Raw genomic sequence first — 20,691 nt, forward strand, 5'->3', positions numbered from 1 at the left:
GAAAATGTGCAGCTGGTTTGTGATTGGGCTGCCCAATGGGACCAGTACTTTCTGAGACCCTGAGCACTGGGGGAAGGTATTTCCAGGTGCTTACTCAAGGATATCCACTCAGTGTAAAACCAGGGGGACAGGCTTGAGAACTTATAACCCAGCTGGGAAGCTTCATATGGGGAGAATGAAGAATGAGGAGAGAAACCAACATAGGGAAGATCAGCCAGGCGCGGTGGCTCACGCCTGTAATCCTAGCACTTTGGGAGGCTGAGGTGGGTGGATCACCTGAGGTCAGGAGTTCAAGACCAGCCTGGCCATCATGGTGAAACCCCAACTTAAAAAAATATATATATATAAAATTAGCTGGATGTGGTGGCACATTGCCTGTAGTCCCAACTACTCAGGAGGCTGAGACAGGAGAATCACTTGAACCCAGGAGGCAGAGGCTGCAGTGAGCTGAGATCACGCCACTGCACTCCAGTCTAGGTGAGACAGAGAATCTGTCTCAAAAAAAAAAAAAAAAGAAGATAAAATACTGCATATACCTAAAAGGGAACATTATGGAAATTACATTCAATTACTAACATCTCCATTTGAGGTTCACTTACTCATTTGACAATTATTTGTTTTTTAAAATGCTATGAAAGATGACAGGCATGCTCATTTGAAAGCAGCTTCTGCCTTTCTGCTTAATTTGGTTGTTTTGTTTTGTTTGAGGTTCTGGTCTTGTTATCTAGGCTGGAGTGCAGTGGCAGGATCATAGCTCACTGTAGCCTTGACTGCCTGAGCTCAAGCAGTTCTCCCACCTCAGCTGCTTAAGTAGCCTGGACTACAGGCACACAACGCCACACCTGGATGATTTTTAAATTTTTTTTGTAGAGACAGGATCTAACTATGTTGTGCTGACTGGTCTTGAACTCCTGGCTTCAAGCAATCCTCCCTCCTTAGCCTCCCAAAATGTTAGGATTACAGGCAGGAGGCACCACACCTGGTCTCTTTATGCATATTTGGTTAAAGACAATTATTAGAGAGCAGGACACATGCTTTGATGAAGAAAATACTGAGTGCTCTGAGAGCATGTCTGAGGGCCTTTACCTGGACTTGCAGGTATCTCTCTGGGAAGGCTTCTTGGAGGGAATGCTGTTTAGGCTTAGTTCTTCCCTGAAAGAATGGAGGCGGGAGCAGAAGTGAAGAGGATTTCATACAGAGACCATACACATGCAGAGGTATAGAAGCAAGAGAGAGTCATATTTCAGGAATTGCTCATGGTTCCATGTGGCTAGAGCATAGAATTTGAATAATGGGGTTAACTATTATCATTAAGGTGGGAAATGGAAGGACTTGTGGCTGGGGAAGAAGGAATGTGTTGGGTCCTGAAGGACCTTCTTTCTTTCTTTTTTTTTTTTTTTTGAGACGGAGTTTCACTCTTGTTTCCCAGGCTGGAGTGCAATGGCGCGATCTCGGCTCACCGCAACCTCCACCTCCTGGGTTCAGGCAATTCTCCTGTCTCAGCCTCCTGAGTAGCTGGGATTACAGGCACGCGCCACCATGCCCAGCTAATTTTTGTATTTTTAGTAGAGACGGCATTTCACCATGTTGACCAGGATGGTCTCGATCTCTTGACCTCGTGATCCACCCGCCTTGGCCTCCCAAAGTACTGGGATTACAGGCGTCAGCCACCGCACCCGGCCTGAAGGACCTTCTTAAGTACATTCACATATTTGACTTATCCTAAGGGTCATGAGAAACGTAAAGCTTTTAGGGAGGGTATGGCAGAATCAGGTGACCATTTCAGAAAGATCACCCTGTGATGTGAATATATGTTGAGAGGCTGTTATGCTTAAGTAATGCAGGTAAGAGATTTTGGTGGTTTGAACTAGGGTAGTGAAAGGGGATGGGAGAGGAATGGACAGATTGGAGACTTCTTTCAGATTGGCTGTAGGGGAAAGAAAATGGAGAGAAAGAGCTCTCTGATCATTTGAAGGTATCTAACTTGGGGAACTGGAGATGGACAAAGGAAAACAGAACTATGGGGGGAAATGATTTCAGTTTGGATCCAGGATTGGAGGTTCCTGTAGGACACCCATGTTTGTGGAGCTCAGAAGAAAGACCTCTTTAAGCTAGAGATAGAGTTGAGATTCTGGAATCCTCAGCACATATGGTAATTGCAGTGTGGGAATGTTTGAGATGGTTGGTTGAGACACAGACAAGGCAAATGAAGCCACAAAGAAGGCAGTTGTAAGAAAGGTAGAAGGTAAATCAGAAGGTTCTTTACTGCTAAAGACTCAGGTAGATGTACTATGAGGCACTATTCTAAGTGCTGGTGATAGAGCAGTAAGCTGAACAAAATTCCTGCACCTGCATACTTTATGTTTGTGGTAGTTGGAGTAGAGCAAACAAATAAGTATATAATTTTAGCCACTGAGAAAAAAAGGGAGAAATATACAAATATAGAATGATGGAAGGGGCCAGGTGCTCACGCCTGTAATTCCACCACTTTGGGAGGCCAAGGTGGGCGGATTGCCTGAGGTTAGGAGTTTAAGACCAGCCTAACCAACAGGGTGAAACCTTGTCTCTACTAAAAATACAAAAATTAGCTGGGTGTGGTGGCAGGCGCCTGTAGTTGCAGCTACTTGGGAGGCTGAGGCAGGAGAATAGTTTGAACCCGGGAGGTGGAGGTTGCAGTGAGCTAAGATTGGGCCACTGCACTCTAGCCTAGGTGATGGAGCAAGACTCCGTCTCAAAAAAAACCAAACAGAATGATGGAAGGGAGGGGCCCATTTGGATGGGATAATTAGAAATGACTTAAAAGCAGGCGTTTGAGCAGAGACCTGAATGAATTGCAGAAATGAGAACATCTTGGGGAAGAGCATTCCAGGCAGAACAAATGGCAAGTGCAAAGGCCCTGGGGTGAAAAAGTTTGGTAGGTTCAAAGAATAGAAAGCAGGCCAGAGTGTCTGTAGGACAGTGATAGAGGGAGAAGATGGCAGGGGCCAGCTCCTGTTGGGCCTGGCAGGTCATGACAAAGAATTGGCGTTTTATTCTGAGTGTGATGGGAAGCCATTGGAGGTTTGACAGTGGGCAGGAGGTGGGGTGTCATGATCCAAATTACATTTTACAAGGATCACTCTGGTTGCTGTTGGGGAATCATTTGTTGGGCTGCTACAAAGGAAACAATGGAGGTGAGATAGGAGGCTGGGACAGTCATCCAGGAGAGTAGGCGGTGGCTTCGATAAGGCGGGTGGGATGAGAAGTGGCTGGATTCAGGGGTGTGTGTGTGTGTGTGTAATCTGATTTTTTTTTTTTTTTGAGACGGTTTCACTCTGTTGCCCAGGCTGGAGTGCAGTGTGCGATCTCAGCTCACTGCAATCTCCGCCTCAGCCTTTTGCCTCAGCTGTTTTTTTTTTTTTTTGAGACGGAGTTTGGCTGTTGTTACCCAGAATGGAGTGCAATGGCACGATCTCTGCTCACCGCAACCTCTGCATCCTGGGTTCAAGCAATTCTCCTGCCTCAGCCTCCTGAGTAGCTGGGACTACTACATGGCGGGTGCCACCATGCCCAGCTAATTTTTGTATTTTTAGTAGAGACGGGGTTTCACCTTGTTTACCAGGATGGTCACGATCTTTTGACCTCGTAATCCACCCGCCTCGGCCTCCCAAAGTGCTGGGATTATAGGCATGAGCCACTGTGCCTGGCCTGTCTCAGCCTCTTGATTCTCTTGCCTCAGCCTCCAAGTAGCTAGGATTACAGGCATGCACCACCACACCTGGCTAATTTTTATATTTTTAATAGAGATGGGGAGGTTTCACCATGTTGGCCAAGCTGGTCTTGAACTCCTGACCTCAGGTGATCCACCCGCTCCAGCCTCCCAAATTGCTGGGATTACAGGTGTGAGCCACTGTGTCCGGCCTGATTCAGATACATTTTGAAATGGGAGCTGAAAAGACTGCATGTTTGGATATATGGGTGTCAGAGAGACAGAGGAATCAATGAAGACTCCTAGGTCTGTAAAGAGTGTCCCTGACTTACTATGGTTTGGCATATGATTTTTTTTTTTTGAGATGGAGTTTCGCTCTTGTTGCCCAGGCTGGAGTGCAATGGCATGATCTCGGCTAACTGCAACCTTTGCCTCCTGGATTCAAGTCATTCTTTTGCCTCAGCCTCCCGAGTAGCTAGGATTATAGGCATGTGCCATCGATGCCTGGCTAATTTTGTATTTTTAGGAGACATGAGGTTTCACCATGTTGGTCAGGCTGGTCTTGAATTCCTGACCTCATGATCCACCTGCCTCAGCCTCCCAAAGTGTTGGGATTGCTGACGTGATTTTTTTTTTTAAAGGCTCAACTCTATCTGACAAAATCTTATCCCTTAGTATTTAATTTCTCTTTTTAGAGAGAATTTAAATTTAAAGAATTTAAATTAAACTTTTTTCCTGGCAGGGGTGGATCATGAAAAAAAGGTTGAGAAACACTGGCCTAGTGCAAGAACATAGCCTCTGGGAGTCACACAGGCTTGGTATGAATCCTGGCTCCACTACTTGGACACAGTGCTCAACCTCTCTGAGCTTCACTTTCATCGTTTAAATGCCTACAGTATTAGCATAATAACCTAAAGTACTTGGAAAAATTAAATGCAATGACATGTCTGTTATATTGATAAATACTAATTTTTTCCCCCTCTATCCCCCCTTTCAAGAATAGAGATTATTATTGTTAAGGAACTCCAATAAACTGGGTAGAGACTGAGTCAAGTGGGAGTATGGGAGGCTTAAGCTTGTTGGAAGAAAAAGAAAACAGGACAAGGGAGCTGATTAAATGTAGAGGTGAGTGTAAAGAAATAGGGGAGGCCGGATGTGGAGGATGATTGCTGTAATCCCAGCACTTTGGGAGGCTGAGGTGGGTGGATCACCTGAAGTTTGGAGTTCTTGAGACCAGCTGGCCAACATGATGAAACCCTGTCTCTACTAAAAACACAAAAATTAGCTGGGTGTGGTGGCGCGTGCTTGTAATGCCAGCTACTTGAAAGGCTGAGGCAGGAGAAATGCTTGAACATGGGAGGCAGACTGGATGACAGAGTTAGACTCTGTCTCAAAAAATAAAAAAGGAGGCCGGGCGCGGTGGCTCACGCCTGTAATCCAAGCACTTTGGAGGTCAAGGTGGGGGATCACCTGAGGTCAGGAGTTCAAGACCAGCCTAACCAACATGGTGAAACCCCGTCTTAAAAAAAAAAAAATAAAAAATAAAAAAGGAAAAGAAAAACTGGGAGAGCCCAAGGTAATTCTTATGGGATTTGACACTCAAAGCAAAGTCACCACTAAATGTTCTTAGCGGACAGTGGACAATGGCATCTGAGGAAGATTATTCTGGAGCCTGACATACTACACTGGAACAGAGACCAGAGAAAGGAGCCCACATTAACTGTGGTGGCCTTGGAATCTGAAAATCTGGGTGTATAAAATGTTGAACAATGAGAAGGTTGGGGAAATTAATTATGGTCCCTCTTAATTCTGAAACATGCAATCAGTACAGTTGTTTTGGAATGGTATTTGATGGCACGGGAAAGCACTTAGCATAAAATGTAAGCATACGACAAAACCATATGAAGGCATTTTTGTCAAACGCCTATCTAGGTGGGAAATAGATGATCTCTGGAGTGGGTTCTTTATTTTCTTTTTCATTCTTTTCTGCATTTTTCTTTTTTTTTTGGAGACGGAGTTTCGCTGTTGTTACCTACACTGGAGTGCAATGGCGCGATCTCGGCTCACCGCAACCTCCGCCTCCTGGGTTCAGGCAATTCTCCTGCCTCAGCCTCCTGAGTACCTGGAATTACAGGCACGCACCACCATGCCCAGCTAATTTTTTGTATTTTTAATAGAGACGGGGTTTCATCATGTTAACCTGGATGGTCTCGATCTCTTGACCTCGTGATCCACCCGCCTCGGCCTCCCAAAGTGCTGGGATTACCGGCTTGAGCCACCGCGCCCGGCCGTGTTGCCTTTATAATAAAAAAGTTATTTTGTGAAAGAACCTCTAGCGGAAGTTACAGATTTCCAGGGACCCACATACCAGCACTACCCAGATTCGGTGGCCTCAGGAACCCAGACCGGAGGGTGTGGCCTTGGAGGTGCGAGATTCAGGGAAAGCGGGGCTGGGCGCCGCCGCCCCTGCCAGGGGCAAGGACCCGAAGACCAGCTGGGGGATGGGGCCGCAGAGGTGGCCGCGCGCCGGCAAGACCCTGGCCGCGCTCAGGCCAGACCGTCCCCGCTCGTTACGCGTCCCGTGCAGGGCACAGGGAGGAGCAGGACGCCCGCCTGTGGAACCACCCAGATTTCGGGCCGCCGAAAACCCGGGAAGGGGAAAGCCTGAGGGCCCCCTCCAGCAGCCTACTCCTCACCCCGGCCCCAAAGTAGCCGGCGGGGAACTGCGCCAGCCCGCGCGTCCGCTGCGCTTTCTGTGACTGACTGGAGGTGGGAATGTGGGAGGAGCCTTGCGCCGGAGCTGTGATTGGAGCAACCAACGCCGCCCAATCTCTCCCAAGACTGGGAGACAGCGCCAGAGAGGGATGCGCAGAGGCGGGGACTCAGAGGCCTCTATGTGATTGGCTAGCAACTCAGGGAGCCGGGCGCTGTCCCGATGATTGGCAGGCGCTAGACAGCCCTCGGAAACCGCCTAAGCTTCGCCCATTGGCATCCTGAGAGAGTAGGCGGGATTGATTCATCGTGTGGTGCTGATGATTAGCTGGCGGCTGAGAGTTAGGGTGTTAGGAGAGAGCTCGGGGACGGCGGGGGCGGCCAACTTCCTTCTTGTTATTGGCTAGCGAGGTGGGTGGGGGTGGTGCGACGGCCCAGGAGCTGTTTGGGATTGGTGGCTGCTGGCGTGAGTGACAGACAGGGGGGCGAGCTGCGCGACCAGCGGTTTGTTTTTCGGAGCGTTCCTGAGGTGGAGAACGGTGGCCGGACGGAGCGACTGTGGGTCTGAGGGACTGGCGGGCGGGCGGGCCGAGCGGCGCTGCCGAGGCCGGGTTGGGCCGAGCCCAGGAGCGCCCGGGATGTAGCGGGCCACCCTGCTCATGCCACAGCGCCCGGCCGCGGGCGGAGCCGGAGCCGGAGCCTGGGGAGGCGGCGGGGGCCCCGAGCGCAGCCCGCGCCCCCCGCGCGGAGCCAGGCCCGCTGCCGTCCCCGCCGCCCGGGACCGCGGCATGCAGCCCCGGCTGCGGAGGTGACACTCACGGGTCCGAGACGCCGCCGCCGCCATCGCCACCATGGGTAAGTGTCGCCACCGCCCCGGCCTGTGCCCGCGCTGCTTCGCGACGCCCCGCCCCGGGCTGAGGGAGGAGGACCCTGGGCCGCCGCCTGACAGGCATGGACAGCCCTCCCGGCCAGGGGCTGCGGACCGCCGGCCGCCCGCCCGCTCCGCTAGCGCGCCGCGGCCGGGGCGGGGGATCTGGCTCCGCGGGCCCGCCGGGGTGGTCTGGCCGGCAGAGCCCGCTCGGCAGCCCTCCTTCCGGGCGGCGCGGCCGGCGCATCTCCGGGAAGCGGCGGCGGGACCTAGGGTCGGTGCTCAGCGGGGCAGCCTGGCCCGAGCGAGCCGGACCGCGAGCCCGAGGGCGGGGGAGCGAGAGCGCAGTGTGGGGTCCGGGCTGGAGGCTGCAGCAGGCCCAGCTGCTGTTGTGTCTTTTCCTTGATTTGCTTTTTTTTCCTGCCTGTGTCATTTCCTTCCCTTTGCTCACACAGGCCGGCCTGTGAGAGTTCCCGGGGCTTGCTCTCCAGCCCTGTGCGCGCCACAGCGCAGGGGGGGAGGGCGTGCGGGGCTCGGCTCGGAGGCGATAAAAGGGGAATCTGTGATCAAGCGCGCGGTTGACAAATGCGTGCTGCGTGCAGATTGCTGGGGGTCAGGAATTGGTCGGATGCTGCCAGTTAGAATTCACATCCTACTTTTTGAAAAATCCTGTTGCAGTGTTATACGTCCATTATTTTTATCTTGCAGTATCCCCGAAATTGTGTAAGGTTTGAAAGAAACGTTTGCTACACAAAAGAATTTCTATGAAATCATTTCCTTTTTGTCAGTATTTGCAATTTCTGCTGTGAAGATGTAATCTAAGAAAAGCTTTTAATGTCTTCCGCATGTAGCATTGGAGTTGAATTATATTCCATATCCTTTTCGGTAATTTAGCAAATGACTGCTGGACTAGACTAAGAAATAACATTTTAAAGGTTCTTACATCTCCTGGCCAGACAGGTGATACTGTTGTCACAAGTTTTGCAAAATATTTGGTATTGGCCTAAATAATAATAAAAGAGTAAACTTAAGTGAGAGGATCCTTTGCAAAGCCTTCCATTGCTTCTGTGAAGTGCCCATGTGAAGAGGGAGCCTTAATGTTTGCCTTGCCCTATAGCAAGATCAAGTCATTTTTGTAGGAGGTTAACTGTATGCTGTGTCACATTTGCCAGGTATTGTTTTGTGACCCATCTCTACACTCTGGCTTTGAAAGAATTGCCTTGTTCGGGTTCGTGCTGTCCCTCATACAGTATGAGAAGGGTTTGTTCATTTGCTGGGCTTACTGTTTCCTTCCCATGCTTTTCTTCAGAAGTGCGTGCTCTTCTGGGGAAGGTCTGCTATGAGAGTGGACATAAAAGAAACCCAACAAGGCCTCGTATTTATATATAATTCAATAAATATTTATTGAATTTGTTTATAGATGAGACACAGAATTCTTTTCTTCCCCAGGATTCAAACATTTATCTTGTATTATAGAGTTGGAATAAATCTTCATATTAATTTATGAACCTATGTTGTGACAGTGTTTCTTACAAGTTTTCTTTCTTGTCCTGCGGGAGCAGTTGTTAGTCCCAAAGGAGAGTGTGAAATACTTAAGGGTATGTAGAACATCCACTTCCTACTTTCTTGACTGCTACACTAGAGTGCTCGCATGAGTTGACTACATCTCATTATTTAACATAAAAATAGATGTGAACCTGTTCACATTTCGAGACATTTTCAAAAAGTTTATAAGTGCGTGAGTATATTTCCTCCCAATGATGGGAAGGAAAGAAGCTATATAGGCTGGGTCTAGAGCTCCAAAGAAAAAAGGGCCAGCACCTCAGGATTTTCTCATTTGTCCCTCATTTGTTCCCATGTCAGTTGTCCTCATGTCAGTTTTACATGAAGAAACAAACAGCAAGAGGAATTAACTTGCCTGGTGGCTGTAATAGACAAGCTAGTTTAAGAACCACTGCGTTGGCTTTCTTCACTTTCCGCTATACTGTCCTCCCCATATTTTTTGTGAGGGAGAGTAGATGACCTTGATACGCTATTAGAGCTAATGTTGAATTCTCCTTGACACCTGGCTCTTTATGGCGCTCAATGAGGATGTATATACACAGATACACTCACACAGCCTTTCTCTTAAATACTAGTTTCCATTTTGATGATGAAAATTAAAATTCCCAGTTTAGTTAGTTTGCTTTTAGTTGCTGTAGTTCTTTTTTTTTTTTTTTTTTTGAGACGGAGTTTCACTCTTGTTATCCAGGCTGGAGTGCAATGGCACGATCTAGGCTCACCACAACCTCCACCTCCTGGGTTCAGGCAATTCTTCTGCCTCAGCCTCCTGAGTAGCTGGGATTACAGGCACGTATCACCATGCCCAGCTAATTTTTTGTATTTTTAGTAGAGACGGGGTTTCACCATCTTGACCAGGATGGTCTCAATCTCTTGACCTCGTGATCCACCCGCCTTGGCCTCCCAAAGTGCTGGGATTACAGGCTTGAGCCACCGTGCCTGGCTAGTTGTTGTAGTTCTAAATAAACTCAAGGGATTGGTAAGAGAGAAACACAGACTTCTTCGTATTTTAGTTATACTTGTTAAACTCTAGCCTCGTGAAGAGACGACTAAAACTTATTTGAGTCTCTGCCCTGCAGGTTCTTTGGTTAAATAAGAGTCATGTTTTCCTGAGCTGTTCTAAGCCCAAGTTGCCTGTTTGACAACTTGAGTTAATAAAAACAGGTCAGATTTTATATTGTCTGTTAGCCCCAGTAAATTTCTAGTGGAAATTATTTATCTCTGTAAATAACAGAAATATTTTTTGGCCTTGATACTATGTGACTATAAAAAATTGGGATTGTTTTTTCTTGGTCACACCAGAATTCGTTTCCAGATTTAGTAATTATAGTGGCAAATGCTGTTCATAATACCTGAGATTGTTTATGTGGTCTTTTTATAAATGCAGTCTGGAACTTACTGGGATATATCACTGAAAAATATGTAACAACTTGGAAATGTTACAGGAAACTATAGTGAATGGAGTACATGATTATAGATAGTCTGGTTCTAGTTTGAAGTCAGAATCATTGTGACTTTCAGACACCTTGTCTAGGATTTCGAGGTTATTGGGAGCTCCCTGTTAGAACAGTCTCAATTCAGTTTGGCTAGAATCTGACTACCTACGTAGACTCTGAATAGTTAGCAGCTGTTTTGATTGAAATTTGAATGATAGTTTGACAAATCATCATGGCTATGTCATTACTAGATGCTGTTTTTTTTTTTTTTTTTGAGACGGAGTCTCATTTTATCTCCAGGCTGGAGTGCAGTGGCGTGATCTCAGCTCAGTGCAACCTCCAGCTTCCTGGCTCAAGCGATTCTCCTGCCTCAGCCTCCTGAGTAGCTGTGAATACAGGCATATGCCACCACGTCCAGCTAATTTTTGTATTTTTAGTAGAGATGGGGTTTCACCATGTTGGCCAGGATGGTCTCTATCTCTTGACCTTGTGATCCGCCTGCCTCGGCCTCCCAAAGTGCTGGGATTACAGGTGTGAGCCACCATACCCGGCTGATTTCTGATACTTTTTAAAATCACAACTGGATTTTTTTTTTTTTTCTTTGAGATGGAGTTTCACTCTTGTTACCCAGGCCGGAGTGCAATGGCGTGATCTCAGCTCACCACAACCTCCGCCTCCTGGGTTCTGGCAATTCTCCTGCCTCAGCCTCCTGAGTAGCTGGGATTACAGGCACACGCCACCATGCCCAGCTAATTTTTTGTATTTTTAGTAGAGATGGGGTTTCACCATGTTGACCAGGATAGGATGGTCTCGATCTCTTGACCTTGTGATCCACCCGCCTCGGCCTCCCAAAGTGCTGGGATTACAGGCTTGAGCCACCGCGCCCGGCCCACAGCTGGATTTTAAAACTGAATTTTAGGCTGGGCATGGTGGTTTACACCTATAATCCCAGCACTTTGGGAAGCTGAGGTTGGTGGATCACTTGAGCCCAGGAGTTCAAGACCAGCCTGGGCAACATGGTGAAACCCTGTCTCTACTAAAAATACAAAAACTTAGCTGGCTGTTGTGGCATGCCCTTATAGGCCCAGCTACCCAGGAGACTGAGGTGGGCGGATCATCTGAGCCTGGGAGGTTGAGGCTGCAGTAAACCATGATCATGCCACTGCACTCCAGCCCAGATGACAAGAGTGAGAGATCCTGTCTCTAAAATAAAAAAACAAAAACCAGCTGATTTTTAGGCATCTGTAAAAATTAAATATGTGTCCAACAGAGCATTACTTGGGGGAATACACAGGAGAAGATGCAGTTTTTCTGGTTCTGTGGAAGCTGTTAATTTATTCTTTGCCCATTTCTCAAATGCCTCTTATGTGCCAGGCATCGTATTAGGCTCTGTAGCTGTGTTATCCTGTCCTCGAGAAGTTGCAGTTAGGTAAGATAAAGCAGAAACATGTAAACAAATAAGTGCAAAAGTGTGTAAAGATATACAGGAGAGAGATCAATTATGTTGTTTTGGTGTTGACATATGTAATTCTATAGCCTCCAGTCCTTTGGGTTAATTTCATTAGACATTAAAATGTAGTGGTGGTATATACTGTTTCTTATGAGGAAGAAATGGCTTACTTTATAATATGTGTATAAAAAATTTGAATCAGGCTGGGCGTGGTGGCTCACGCCTATAATCCCAGCACTTTGGGAGGCCAAGGCGGGTGGATCACGAGGTCAGGGGATTGAGACCATCCTGGTTAACATGGTGAAACCCCTCTCTACTAAAAATACAAAAAATTAGCTGGGCATGGTGGTGCGTGCCTGTAATCCCAGCTACTCAGGAAGCTGAGGCAGGAGAATTGCCTGAACCCAGGAGGCAGAGGTTGCGGTGAGCCGAGATCGCGCCATTGCACTCCAGCCTGGGTAACAAGAGCGAAACTCCGTCTCAAAATAAATAAATAAATAAATAAATAAATAAATAAATAAATTTGAACCATCAGTGAATACTGAATACCTATTATATTTTAGAACAGAAAAACACCAGCATTTGACTTTGAGATTTAGCAAAGGTTTGACCATTTCTTGAAGGATATGTTTCTTGTGAATTGAGGGTCGACCCTTATTGCATATACTCATTGTAAAATGATGTTTGCCTGGGCATGGATAGGGTAGAGGCAGTGGAAGTATGTGAAATGTCATGAAGATAAAGTAAAATCTGTCTCAGGGACACTCTGAAGCATGGGCTCTCCTGAGTGAGCAGTGCAATCAGACAATCTGGGGGAGCTGGGTAGAACATTGTGAAGATGAAGAAATACCATTGTTAGTTATGCTATTTTATGATGCTAAAACAAAGATTAAAATATTACTTTGGGGATTGTATATATGGAAAAGAGAGAGAGAGTGTGTACATAGTAAACAGACACCACAGGAAAAAACAATGTTTATTAGAGAATGTGGTGCTTCTGGCAACTTTTCTGGGTTGTTAGCCAAGGGAACTCACAAATGGGAAGTGCCTTAAGACCTTGCTTTTGCAATACAAGTAATAGCTCAGTCTGGAATAGTGGCTTCCTGGTGGAGCTAAAGAGAGGCTTGCCTGGCAGCCTCCATACCACAGTTGCAGTACCAGGAGAAGAAAAACTACGTGCAGCTGGGGAATTACGAATACTCTCTACTTAAAACTGCGTAAGAGCATCTACGTTTGAAGCTTGAACTCTAATCCTTGTTTCATAGGTACTTTTCTATTTCTATGAATACTCCTCCTCTTCCTAGAGTCTTAACCTCTTAATCTCTAAAATGAACCTCTTCCTTGTTGTGTTTCTTCCTGGTAGCTTCTAAGTGTGTCATACCACTCCCACTCTCAGGAAATCTTTTCAAGGTTATGAGTGCACTATTACCCCATCTCAACTTGTTCACATGTACATTTTTTTTTTTTGAGATGGAGTTTTGCTCTGTCACCCAGGCTGGAGTGCCAGTGGCACAATCTTAGCTCATGGCAACCTCTGCCTCCTAAGTTCAAGCGATTTTCCTATCTCAGTGTCCCGAATAGCTGGGATTATAGGCGCCCAGCACCACACCTGGCTAACTTTTGTATTTTTACTAGAGGTGAGGGTTTCATGATGTTGGCCAAGCTGATCTTGAACTCCTGACCGCGGGTGATTTACCTGCCTCAGCCTCCCAAAGTGCTGGGATTATAGGCATGAGCCACTGCACCCGGCCATGGCTAATTTTTTTGTAGAGACAGGGTTTTGCCATGTTGCCCAAGCTGGTCTCAAACTCTTGGGATCAAGTGATAACTCCTGCTTTGGCCTCCCAGAATGTTGGACTTAAGGTGTGTGAGCCAGTGCATCCGGCCTGTCCCTCTTATTTTCTTCAATCCTATTTTTTTTTTTTTTTGAGACAGAGTCTCACTCTATCGCCCAGGCTGGAATGCAGTGGCGCAGTCTCAGCTCACTGCAACCTCTGCCTCCCGGGTTCAAGCTATTCTTGTGCCTCAGCCTCCACAGTCACTGGGATTACAGACGTGTGCCACCACGCCTGGCTAATTTTTGTATTTTTAGTAGAGATGGTGTTTTACCATGTTGACCAGGCTGGTCCTGAACTCCAGATCTCAGGCGATCTGCCCGCCTTGGCCTCTCAAAGTGCCGGGATTACAGAGAAGAGCCCCCTTGCCTGGCCTATTTTCTTCAATCCTCTTAAAGCCTTCCTTTCCAGCTTCCCATCTTCTCATTCTACGTCATTAGTGTTAGTCAGTGAGGATCAGTCTCTGACCCTCTGTTCTTCCCCTCTAGTCCCTTAATTCCTTATTCTTCATGTCCTTTCTCTCAGTTGATTTCATAAGCTAGCTGGAACTGCTTTTATTTTCTTTTTTTTTTTTTTGAGATGGAGTTTTGCTCGTCACCCAGGCTGGAGTGCCATGGTGCGATCTCAACTCACTGCAACCTATACTGGATTCAAGCAATTCTCCTGCCTCAGCCTCCCAAGTAGCTGGGATTACAGGCATGTGCCACCATGCCCAGCTAATTTTGTATTTTTAGTAAATAAAGCGTTTTTCCATGTTGGTCAGGCTGGTCTCGAACTGCTGACCTCATGTGATCCTCCTGCCTCAGCCTCCCAAAGTGCTGGGATTACAGGCATGAGCCACTGCGCCTGGCCAATTCTATCTTTTTTCTGATACAACTTTGTATTTGTGTGTTGTTGTTTCTCCTTCTACCCTAGAGTTTGAACACCTTGAAGTATCTTTTAAAACTTTCTAATGTATAATACATAAGTATTCAGTAAATGAATATTGTTAATGATTTACAAAATTCAGTAATAAAATTAAGTGTTAGGGTAGATTAAATGGCCTCCAGTCTTTTTCCATTGACCTTTTCTCATTGATGATAATAATAGCCAGCATTTTTTTTTAGCATTACTAACTGTTAGGTACCATAAGAAATAATTCGTAGGTTTTGTTTTGCTTTTAACTCTCACAGCAGCTTTGTGAAATGATGCTTTATTGCCATATTACAGATGAGGAAATTGAGGTTTGGAGAGAATAAATGATTTGCTCTGGGCTTCTTTACCAGATTTTGAAGTTCAAAATCTGACTCTGAAGTTCATATTCCTAACTGCTGCAGTCTAAGAAAGCTGCTGTTATTTGCGGGGTTTTTTTGTTTGTTTGTTTTAGATGGAGTCTCACTCTGTCACCACGCTGAAATGCAGTGGTGTGATCTCTACTCACAACAACCTCTGCCTCTTGGGTTCAAGAAATTCTCCTGCCTCAGCCTCCCAAGTAGCTGGGATTACAGGCCCATGCCCATGCTTAGCTAATTTTTTTTGTATTTTTAGTAGAGATGTAGTTTCACCATGTTGGCCAGGCTGGTTTTGAACTCCTGACCTTAAGTGATCTGCCCATCTCAGCCTCCCAAAATTCTAGGATTACAGGTGGGAACCACTGTACCAGGCCTGTTATTTGTTTTTAAAAGTTTTGTTTGTTTGTTGTTAAGGAATGCCACATTGAAGGAGTGCTGATAATTCAGTTAGTCCATACCAGAGATAACTGGCCTGTGGCAGCCAAGTGTGCATAGTGAAGCTGCTTTTTAGAAGGAAAATAAAAACAAAAACAAAGCCTCAATCCAGGAAGAAATGCCTAAAAGAGCCACTTGATTTACTTCCTATCTTTATACCAGTCCTCTGAAGTATCAGTTGAAGAATCTGTCTACCTCTAGGAATGTATTTGACTTTGACACAAAATTAGGTTCTATAACCCTGATTCACTTGTGTCAGTTGTCCCAGATTTCAGACGACAGTGCCAAACTGTTCCTCTAGTATGTTCTCAGCTCTGGAACTACCGAACAAGTTTATTCATTAAGTAATGCCAGGAATTGGTAGCTTCCTGGAAACAGAATTTGTCAACTTGACAAACGAGCTCTTTTAATAACATCATGTTATGCAGAATTAGAAATGATTTCTCTAGTCATTCTTGTGGATCTGACTCAAAAAGTGGTGTGTATTTGTGTGTGCCTATGTGTGTATGTGTATTCATATCCATCTTCGTTCAATATCTGAGTTGAAAGAACTGAGAATTCTCAATTCTTAGGGTGGTTAATGTTACTGATAACTCCATGTATTCTGCTTTTAGGAGTATTGTTGGATGCTCCTTAGAAAACACCTAGTCATAATCCTCTTTATATTGATCCCAATTTATTATTACAGTTGGCCCAATTAATTTTATATATATTTAATAATATATAAGCCATTTAATATATAAACCTGTGCATATTATATGTAAGCCAATCTTCCTAGCTTAGATGTTATGCTCTAATTTTTAAACTTTGGTTGTGAGGGTAAAAAACAAAACAAAAAACCGTTTCTTTTTTTTTTGGGACAGGGTCTCATTGTTGCCCAGGCTGGAGTACAGTGGCATGATCATGGCTCACTGCAGCCCTAACCTCGTGGGTTCAAGTGATCCTTCCACCTTGGCCTTTCAAGTAGCTGAGCCTACAGCACACACCACCATGCGCAGCTAATTTTTTGTATTTTTTGTAGAACAGAGTTTTGCCATGTTGCCCAGTCTGATCTTGAACTCCTGGGCTCAAGCAGTTCGCCTGCCTTGGCCTTCCAAACTGCAGTGATTACAGGCATGAGCCACCCTGCCCAGCCAAGTTCCCTTCTTTAAGGAAGCTATAGGGAAATTGCTAGAAGGTATAAAATAATTGATGGGATTTATATTTATTAATTTTGACTGATGTCTTTTTATAGATACCCACCTTCTCCTCATTCATTATCCCTTTTACTGCATGCTTTTGATATTACAACTATGTCACTCTCACACGTACTTTTGTATATATTTTGAAGTGGAATCATATGGGAAGTTACACTTCTGGTGTTTTTCCTGCAAGTTTTAAATCTAATTTTACTTTCCTGAACAAGAAAAAATTTTATAGGCACCTTTGTCTTTTCTGCAACTCGTCAGAGGGCATATAGGGCACCAGAGCAGATTTGGTCTAGGAAGAGGGAAGAGGCAAATAAGGGGAGGGGGCGGGCATGGTGGCTCATGCCTGTAATCCCAGGATTTTGGGAGACTAAGGAGGGAGGATCGAGGGAACTCAGGTATTTGAAACCAGCCTGGGCAACATGGTGAAACCCTGTCTCAATAAAAAATACAAACATTAGCAGGGCATGGTGGTATGCACCTGTAGTCCCAGCTACTCTGGAGGCAGAGATGGGAGGATTGTTTGAGACTGAGGGATGGAGGAGGCTGCAGTGGGCTGTGATTACACCACTGCATTCTAGCCTGGTAATAGAGCGAAACCCTGTCTCAATCAATCAATCAGTCAATTAGTGGTGGGAGAAGAGACTGGAGCAGTTTTACTTCCTACGTTTCATGCTGTTTGTTTCTTTCCACAGGGTATTAGAATATTTCCAAGGGACAATGATAAAGGGCAGAAGATAGGCACTCTCTTTGGGTGGAGTCTTTTGTATTTGCTTCTTTTAAGGTTTGCCCCAATCCCCCAAATGACTCACATGTCACCAAAGCAAGTATAACAACTCATCCCTCATGTTCCCTTCCTGATCAACAGATTTATGCATTTTGAATCTCCAGATGCTATTTGAATGGGCAAAGATTTCTTAAAGGACCTGGGGAAAATTTGTAAAACACGGAATTGGGCTGGTTTGTGTTCTGGGTTTTGGCCAGTTGTTTTCAATGGATGAAAACTCTAGTACTCCATGCTATTTCAAGAAAAGGGGATTAAAAGTAATGCCAGTAAGATGGAGACAATGCATTGCTTGGTCAGCTTAGGGAGGAAAAACAATAGAACTGCCCTTTGACTTCCCTATGGGAAGTAGAAGGCCTATAAACTTGTAAAGAGTTGCGGGGGGGGGGGCGAGGGGGTGGTGGTGGTGGTGGCGGCGGCGGCGGTTGGTGGCCGCCGCAATGTAGCGGCGGCATTCAAATGCTAGGCTTGTAAAACAACTTTTGTTCAAAGCAGCTAGTTACCTGAGGTCTTTATTTGGTACCTTTTAAAATGTGCTCGCCTCCTTATGATGCTTTAAAAATAAGTCTGGGACTGACACTGTGCCATAATCAACTCTCTATGGATTCATCTTTTCATTCAGTACCATATTACATTGTACTGTATTGTTCTTCACTTCAACTTTTCATCTATTTTTCCTGGTTAAGTTTCTCTGGCACTGGACAAATTGCTCTGCTTGAATAGGTCCCTTCCCTGCAGTGAATTGGTAAATATTGCTACTGGAAATCTGATTGGAGGGCTATTAAGAAATCATTAAAGGCCAGGCATGGTGGCTCACACCTGTTATAATCTTAGCACTTTGGGAGGCCAAGGCAAGAGATTCATTGAAGTTGAGGAGTTGGAGACCAGCCTGGGAAACATGGGGAGACCCTGTCTCTACAAAAAAAAAAAAACAATTTGCTAGGCATGATGGTGCACCCCTGTGTTCCCAGCTACTTGGGAGGCTGACATGGGAAGGTCACTTGAGCCCCAGAGTTCAAGGCTGCTTAGGGCTGCAGTGAGCTGTGATCACACCTCTGCTCTCTAGCCTGAGTGACAGAGTAAGATCTTGTCTCAAAGGAAAAAAAAGAATCCATTAAAATTCGAATTACCATAGTCTGACGTTTTGGGTGGTCTCAACTGCATGTGATTATAGTTAACAGGGTCTGTCATTTTACCTGGGCAGAACTCCCTGAGTATTAGTCATATAGTTTGTGAAAGAGCTTTGCTGGTCTGTATTTAAGTATCTTTAGTCCATGTGCTTTCTTTCATTGCAGACGAACAGGAGGCATTGAACTCAATCATGAACGATCTGGTGGCCCTCCAGATGAACCGACGTCACCGGATGCCTGGATATGAGACCATGAAGAACAAAGACACGGGTCACTCAAATAGGCAGGTGTGTGTGACCCTGGCAGAGCCAAATGAGATTTGTCGGGAAGGAGTTTTCAAGTGGGAAATATATGAAAAGCCAAAGATACTTCAGTATCAGGGTTGAAAGGTTTTGACCCCTTCCTTTCACAGTCTGTTAAGTGTGCAGTGATACATACCAACCAGCTAAGGTTAAATGGAAAGTGACATTGGGGGGCCGAGGCAGGTGGATCACCTGAGGTCAAGAGTTTGAGACCAGTATGGCCAACATGGTGAAACCTTGTCTCTACTAAAAATACAAAATTAGCCAGGTGTGGTGGTACATGCCTATAGTCCCAGCTACTCAGGAGGCTGAGACAGGAGAATTGCTTGAACCCGAAAGGCAAAGGCTGCGGTGAGCTGAGATGGCGCCACTGTGCCCTTTGCTTCAGCCTGGGCAAGACAGAGCAAGACGCCATCTCAAAAAAAAAAAAAAAAAGTGATATATACCATGCAGGTATGGATCTATGATCTCGATTGTGTAAGCATTTCATCTGTTATGGGGACAAGATTCGTAGATGTTTTTCTGATGCTGATAATTGGCAAATATTTAATTCAGATTCATGATCCCTGAGTCAGAAAGTTTTTAGCTGCCTTATAGTATGTAATCAGGAAAAATTAATTAATTTGGTATTACTTATGTAAAATATAATTAGAAAGGTAAATTTATTAATTAAAATGTCACATCGTATATTCCAAAGACAATAATGATTGATTTTGTTATTACAGTTTACAGTTGTTTCGCCTTATTAACCCAGGTAGTTGAGAGTGTATGTTTGTTTTATTAAGAGTTGTATTCTTCTTTAGGAATACATTTCCTATTTTTCTTAACATTTAAACTTGTGTGTCATTGAGAATCTTCTCACCTGTAGTTCCACTTACCTGTTTCTTGGGTACTTTGGCCTGCAGAGAGGAGTGAATGATGGGGAGCTTTCCTACCTAGTGGGTATCCAGTGCTGTGTCAGCTGGCTATGTTGGGCATGTTTGATGAAAATTTGTCTATGACATTCTCCTTTGTGGTTCTGTTTGTTATCAGCTCAATTCCATTCTTTTCATTTGCACCTTGTTTACCAATTCTTCAGAATTGGTTCCTAGAGATAGTATAAGGCCCTAGAACTTTTCCTGTCTGTGGTCTGCTAGATAGAGCCTTCCAGAGTATTTCCTGCCTTTAGGAATCCTAGGGACTCCAGGGGGAGTGGAGTCCTTTTGTTTCATGTTAAAACAAGGATTAGTTTAAAAAGCTGCTTTTATTGTTGTTACCTTAAGGTACTGGAGGTATAAACAGATAAGGGCCCATTCTTAACACTGTTTTCATATGTTATTCTGTTTGACTTTGTGGGTTCTCCCTTGCTAGAACTCATTTGTATTCAAAACCACTTTTGGAAGGAGCTTTTTACCAGAAGTGAGTCCCCTCCCCCACGCGTGAGCCTAATGACCTCACTTTCCTTCCTGTCTTCCTATGTAGAGTGTGCTTGCTAACATTGCTCAAGTTAGCTGTTCTTTCTCCAGACTGGACTATTAGCATGAATATCAGTTAGTGGGTTAAAAGAGGAAGCTTTCTTGAGTTGGAAGGCCCAAAAGGACCAGGCTGGGAAAAGGAGGGGTAGAATGGTCGCTGATAATTCCTTGAAGGAGGGTTCCTTTTTAAGAATCCTTCTGCTTAGAGCCTAAAAGCCATGATGAGGGAAGTCTTGCTCTTTTGCTGTGTCTCCTGCTGCACTGTTAAGAATGAAGCCAGTGGTTATGAAGGCAGAAGACTGAAAAGGATTGACTGTTAGGAAGTAATCTTAACAAGAGATCCTGGCTCTTTGGATCCACGATTTACTTCGGTGTTGTCAAACAATGTTTCGTGAAGGATACAAATTATTAACCTCAGTTTTTTTGTTTTTAAAGAAAAAACACAACAGCAGCAGCTCAGCCCTTCTGAACAGCCCCACAGTAACAACAAGCTCATGTGCAGGGGCCAGTGAGAAAAAGAAATTTTTGGTAAGGATCCAGATTACATGTTAAAACCAAAATGTACTTTAAATCTGCTAC

At 45.3% G+C, this 20,691-nt stretch overlaps 1 protein-coding gene across 7 annotated transcripts in view; it reads left to right on the forward strand.

The window, feature by feature from the left end:
* Positions 1–20,691, forward strand: part of MAP3K3 (mitogen-activated protein kinase kinase kinase 3) — a 91,498-nt gene that overhangs the window by 7,880 nt on the left and 62,927 nt on the right. For 2 of the 7 annotated variants that reach the window (XM_035300415.3, XM_035300419.3), the window contains exons 1-3: positions 6,876–7,255; positions 18,522–18,643; positions 20,548–20,640. In XM_035300415.3, coding sequence (XP_035156306.1) covers positions 7,252–7,255; positions 18,522–18,643; positions 20,548–20,640 — 219 coding nt within the window. In that variant the 5' untranslated portion in view covers positions 6,876–7,251. Of the gene's footprint in view, positions 1–6,875; positions 7,256–18,521; positions 18,644–20,547; positions 20,641–20,691 lie in introns of those variants that run through there. The other 5 variants (XM_035300417.3, XM_035300418.3, XM_035300416.3 and 2 more) reach the window with 4 other exon arrangements.

The sequence above is a fragment of the Callithrix jacchus genome, chromosome 5 (assembly GCF_049354715.1).
Source record: "Callithrix jacchus isolate 240 chromosome 5, calJac240_pri, whole genome shotgun sequence".
Classification (NCBI taxonomy): domain Eukaryota; kingdom Metazoa; phylum Chordata; class Mammalia; order Primates; family Cebidae; genus Callithrix; species Callithrix jacchus.